The following is a 6,000-nucleotide window of genomic DNA, read 5'->3' on the forward strand; positions in this document are numbered from 1 at the left end:
AATGATTTCCGAATTTGGAGATTTTTTTACAGGAATGATCTTTGAAATAGGGCCTAAAAAATAGACGGTTCGGATTTTGAGATTACATTGTGCGGTGGACCCAATATGGTGGTTAGCTTTGTATTAATTTACTAACTAGTTAGTTTTAGAGCATTCTTGTATATATATATATACAGGCTCCTTCTATTGAGGTATACCTCAGCTTATTTATGTTGAGGTATACCCTATTAGGGCCCACACGAGTCGTTTTGTGTCGATCCGAACCGTTCATTTTTTACATCTCCATTGATAGATCATCCTTACAAAAAATTAGCCAAATCGGAAATCATTTGTCTATCTAACTTTGATCAAATAAATGGACGAACCAAATATTTTCGATGAAACCGTCCATTTGTTTTATCAAAGTTAGATAGGCAAATAATTTTCGATTTGACTAATTTTTTGCAAGGAAGATCTATCAATGAAGATGATCCTTGCAAACTGTTCGGATCGACACAAAACAACTTGTGTAGGCCCCAACAAGGTCATACCTCAACATAAATAAGTTGAGGTATACCTCAATAGAAGGAGCCTCTATATATATATATATATATAAAATGTATGTGTGTATGTATCTATGTATGTGATTCCGAAGTTTGTAGCTAGCTATGGGCGCTGGAGTCAACAGAATCTCTTCTTCCAAATTCTCCAAAAACAACCAGTTAAAACGCTCTTTGGTGTCTCCATCTGCACACTTTAATATATATAGATATAGATAACATCTCATTCAATTCATAGATCAACTAAGGAAGCAAAGCCTCTCATTTCATTTTATTAATTCAACATGCAGAACATTAGCAAGTGAAGAAACAGCGACTCCAGGAAGAAGCGGAAGGACAAGTAAAGATATGCAAATTCTAAGAATCTTCGACTGATCGAGGGTGAAGGTCTCACGACAACAACCATAGTGGATTCCTCTCCTCTAAGTCACAGAAATTCTTCTCTAAAATCAGGGAATGAGATTCCCAGCTTTGCCATTGCCAAGAGGACAACGAATACGAATGCACACAAAAAAAAAAAAATGTTTTAAAATAAAAACATAAAAAATAGAGTCCAAATTATTTATAAAGTTTTATTACACTTTATCCACCTGAGCTTTGAGTTTGATCTCATTTAACCACCTAAAAAATTATATCAATTTACCACCTGAAGTAGATTAAAAATTTGTTGCAATGTACCACATCGGGCTCATTTCTTCTAAAATTCTATTAAAATTAATGGTGTTTTTGTCTTTTAAAGTCAGTTTTTCATTGTAGAAAACAGGTAAAGTATACAAAGTCTTTTTTTTTTTTTCTAACAATATAAACTTGAAAATATCAAAACACCCTTATATTTAACCAAAGTTTAAACGGAATGAGCGATATGTGGCAGATTGTAACAAATTTTTAAATTAGGTGGTAAATTGACACAATTTTTGTTAAATATCGAAGTGAGATCGAGCTCAAAGTTCAAGTAGTAAAATGTAAAAAAACTTACTTATAAATTACAAGGCCTTGAGTCAAATATGAATTTTTTCTTTTTGACAAAATTGTATGTATGTACACCACTGTGCAGAGGAATTCAAATGGACCCACAAATTAGAAATACAATAATTAAGCAAGTAAAGTAGGTAGCATAAGTAGAGGTAGCTAGCAAGGACAATATCTCTTTTCAAGTCGCTGTGAATAACATTAATTGGATTGGCTCAGTTTTTTTCCCATTAAGATTCCATACATATATGCCTCACAAGCTTCCCTCATGCCCCACCAATTTGCTTTACATTTGCTTTATAAAGCCATGCTCATCACACCTTTGGTTTGTGAGAGAAATGCAAAATACAAAGCAGAAAACACTAGAGCAGCACTTACATAGCAGCCACAAATTCAAGTTCTAATCATTTATATTCTACTCATCAAAGAATATAGGCTAGCAGAGCAGGTTGAATCAAGAGAAAGAGAAAGAGGCAGACACACATCCTCATCATCCAGGTAAGAACTAAACACAAGATATATAATTGGGTTTTAATTTGCAGCAATTTCACCTTGAAATGAGATTAACTGAAACCTACTTTGACAGAATTATATGATGATGTACCATCATCACCACCAACACCAAGGAAAGAACATCCAGCACTCTTCAGCTTCTTCGCGGATGGCCGTCCCTCCTGAAGGACATTTGTTTCTGCAGGCAGCTGAAAATGGCCCTGGAGATTCAGGACTTGTCCTCTCAACTGATGCCAAGCCTAGACTCAAATGGACACCGGATCTCCACGAGCGCTTTATAGAAGCAGTTAACCAGCTAGGAGGAGCAGACAGTGAGTCTTATGTCATGACATCTATACTATATATGAGTCTTATGACATGACATCATGTTTACGAAAACTAGCTCCCACCTGATCACACCAATGTTATGCTTTCCAATGCAGAGGCTACTCCAAAAACAGTAATGAAACTTATGGGGATTCCTGGCCTTACATTATACCACCTCAAGAGTCATCTTCAGGTATTAACAATCAAGTATTTATTTCACTGTTTCATTTTCTTGATCTACAAGAAAGAAGGGGAAACCATCCTAATCCACAAAAAAAATTAAAGTTCACACCTTTCATTACAATTTTGGGGTCTGGGGGATAAGGGTTGGTTTTTCTTATTATGTAAGTGTGACCTACACATACTAAATATATACCAATTCCATTTTGCTTGTTTTGTCTAACAGAAGTATAGGCTTAGCAAGAATATGCATGGACATGCTAATAGTGGGACCAGCAAAATTGGTAAGAAGACTAATCTGTTTAAGGTCCTCTTAGGATACTTTCCATTTACATGCAATTTGAGAATGAGAGAGTATTTTTTCTTGTTAATCTCTTCAAAGTATAAGATTTAACTCAATGTTTGGGCAATTAATGGTATTGTATAGGTACAGTTGCAGTGGCAGGAGAGAGAATATCTGAAGTAAATGGAACTCATATGAACAATATGAACATTGGTCCGCAATTAAATAAGTAAGAACAATATAAGTGAATTCTCTTATAAACTATCCACATTAAGATTTACACTAACTTAGGGAATTCTCAATTCCAGAGGATTACATATAAGTGAAACACTACAGATGCAAATCGAAGTGCAGAGAAGGCTACATGAGCAGCTCGAGGTAAGGCACACTTTTAAACTGTTGATAGAGAAAAACCCGGAATAAAATGCATTTTCTGCTTTTATTATTTTTTTTTTAAACATCAGTAGTAATTAAATATGTTCAAATTTCATTGATTACATGGAAAGAGGTGTACCAACTGTGATAGGGAAAATGGAAATTGAGGAGTTCATAATTTGCAAACTTTCAGTAGATGCACTAATTTGGGAAGGAAAAGCATCTCTACACCAGAAAAGTTGAATTATGCACACCATAATTTTTATTGTAATTGATACACATGGTTGCATTTAGTATTGATACAGAGTTGCATTTAATATAGATGAAGTGAAAATATGTACATGCAAAGAACTCGAAGGAGAAGAGCCAAGAAGGCATTAAAACATAAATAATGGCAAGAGTCATACTTCATATAATAAACAAACAAGCTGATCAACTTGTATCACTAGAGGAAAGAAACTTGCTCAATAGTCTTGATAATTTCAGTACTGTCATATTTGCATTATCTATTCTGTTGCAGCATGTCTTTTCAATTAATTTTGTATCATTGTGAACTTATATATATAGCAGCATTCTGATGATTTGTTGTGAACCAAACCAGGTTCAGAGACACTTGCAACTTCGTATTGAGGCTCAAGGAAAATACCTACAGGCAGTGCTGGAAAAAGCCCAGGAGACACTAGGAAGACAGAACTTAGGGACAGTGGGACTTGAAGCTGCCAAAGTTCAACTCTCTGAACTGGTGTGCAAGGTATCCACCCAATGCTTGAACTCTGCCTTTACAGAGCTGAAAGAACTACAGGGATTGTGCCCCCAGCAAACACAAACAACCCAGCCCACTGATTGCTCAATGGACAGCTGTCTCACCTCCTGTGAAGGATCTAAGAAGGACCAAGAGATACACAACAGTGGGATGGGGCTAAGAGCTAGCTATAATGGCAGACCACTATTGGAAGCAAAAGAGATTGCAGAAGAGCCCATGCTACAACAGAAGACTCAACTTAAGTGGTGTGAGGACCTGAAAGAGAATAACATGTTTCTTTCCTCAACAAGCAAGGATGCAGAGAAAAGAATGTTTTCTGTAGAAAGAAGGTCTAGTGACTTATCCATGAGCATTGGACTTCAACAAGAAAAATGGATTGATGGAAATGGCAACTCTGACAAAAGATTTAAAGGAAGAAACAAAGATGACAGCTTTCTAGACTGTACAAACAACAGGGCTGATTCCGCTAAAGTAGACAGTGAGAAAGTTTCTCAAGACTATAGACTGCCCTACTTTGCAGCAAGACTCGACCTAAATGCCCATGATGATAATGATGCTTCTTCAAGTTGCAAACAGTTTGACTTGAATGGTTTTAGCTGGAGTTAAGAGGGTTCACAGAAAGTGAAGGGATAAAAGAATATACTGCAATTTCAGTTTCATACCAAAGGATAGACAGCATTGTAGCATGCCTCTCTGTTCAGGCAGTTGGCCAGGAAAGAAATTGTTCAATCTGAATGCAATAAGTTGCAGGACAAAGCTAGAATGCATTTAGAACTACATAGCAAGTAGCTCAGGCAGGATGTGATATCTTATATATGATTGAGAGTTCCAAGATTACAAGCAGAAGAAAAAATTCTTGATGAAGATGGCTTATGCAAATTTAACTCAAAACTTGTGCATCAACACATAAGAAATGAAATTCACATGTTTCAGATGGAGTGAAAAATGGATTGGACATACAGAGCTTCTAGCTAGTTTTGTAATTCATCATTCATGGGGAAAAAGGGAACAACCCAACATTGAATAATTACTTATTCATTTCTGGTTTATTAATTTTGTAGAAACTTGTAACAAATTTTTTTAAAAAAACTCCATTAGCATGTCAAGTGCGGGAAAAATATAAAAACTTTAAAGCAAGATAAAAGAAACAGAAATGTTTGTGGGAAAATCCACATCGATCCGAATAGTCAATCACAGCTCGACACGTGGTTGGTCAACATCCACCTCGGAGTTGACTCTCAGTGGTCAAACTTTGACCCCCACGTCATCATCACTCAGCATCGCCTCTGCCAGCTCGGACCGGATCTCCACACCGGGCCCTCCATGTTTGGTCCGAGCCGAACCGATGATCTTCTAAGGGATCGAGTGTCCATCTCCCCACAATCATCCCGGTTCGGCTCGGCTCGGCACAGGAGATGGTCTCCTTCGAGTTCTGGCGTCGACCAGTTAGGGCTCGGGAAGACCCCAATCTATGGGACCGGCTCGGCCTGGAATCCCATATCCGATCCGACCACACATGGATTTCGTGTCTTCGCATGAGAACATGCGTTCGTATCGGCTCGGCTCGGCTCTCCGCCGCCATTCCCAGGAAGATCACGCTGGGACGAACCGCCTCACTTGAATGCACCTGACACAATCTTCTGACAGATAGAATATCAGGCTTGCATTCATGACTACTGGAGCAGTCTGCCTGAACCTTCCAACCTTGCATTTAATGGGGCATTCAATGCAGCATTGAATGCTGAGGAAGCAAGCAGCTGAGCATGCGACTAGGTCTGACCAGGTGCGTGGGTCTCTGGCAACCATTCATCCACATGCAGGTATCTTACTCATTAAGGTTTCCTTTGCTTATATATATCAACCCATAGGTGCAAAACCACTACTACGCATCTACACACAAAAACACTTACACAAAATTTCCACTCACCAAAGAGTTTACCCAACTTGCTGAGAATAACCCAGAACATTTGCCTTGTTCTTCCTATTCTCCCAAGTTCATCCTCTTTTCTTCCTCATCCACCATCAGACACCATCGCTGATTTCATCATCGGAGTGTGTTTGGCTGGTACCAC

General features: G+C 38.0%; 1 protein-coding gene across 2 annotated transcripts; it reads left to right on the top strand.

Annotated features, from left to right (window-relative positions):
* The first annotated feature begins 1,852 nt into the window (after nt 1–1,852).
* On the top strand, nt 1,853–5,036 carry MYR2 (Homeodomain-like superfamily protein). 2 transcript variants are annotated; one of them, XM_086246946.1, is made up of 7 exons: nt 1,853–2,006; nt 2,095–2,332; nt 2,444–2,520; nt 2,734–2,791; nt 2,941–3,019; nt 3,099–3,168; nt 3,767–5,036. In XM_086246946.1, exons 2-7 carry the CDS (start codon nt 2,101–2,103, stop codon nt 4,532–4,534), a joined length of 1,284 nt encoding a protein of 427 aa, XP_086103072.1. In that variant the 5' UTR covers nt 1,853–2,006; nt 2,095–2,100; the 3' UTR covers nt 4,535–5,036. The 2 variants fall into 2 exon arrangements, with proteins under 2 accessions (XP_086103072.1, XP_086103071.1); XM_086246945.1 differs by having other exon boundaries at nt 2,935–3,019; nt 3,767–5,035.
* Nucleotides 5,037–6,000: the final 964 nt, after the last annotated feature.

The sequence above is a fragment of the Dryas octopetala genome, chromosome 6, assembly GCF_963921425.1.
Source record: "Dryas octopetala chromosome 6, drDryOcto1.1, whole genome shotgun sequence".
Taxonomy (NCBI): Eukaryota; Viridiplantae; Streptophyta; class Magnoliopsida; order Rosales; family Rosaceae; genus Dryas; species Dryas octopetala.

What these genes read in the sequence shown, in the direction of transcription:
- MYR2 (XM_086246945.1), top strand. Translation starts at nt 2,101, where the DNA reads ATGATGATGTACCATCATCACCACCAACACCAAGGAAAGAACATCCAG. An exon ending in CCAGCTAGGAGGAGCAGACA is followed by an intron (nt 2,333 to 2,443) that starts GTGAGTCTTATG and finishes TTTCCAATGCAG; the next exon opens with AGGCTACTCCAAAAACAGTA. An exon ending in ATTGGTCCGCAATTAAATAA is followed by an intron (nt 3,020 to 3,098) that starts GTAAGAACAATA and finishes TCTCAATTCCAG; the next exon opens with AGGATTACATATAAGTGAAA.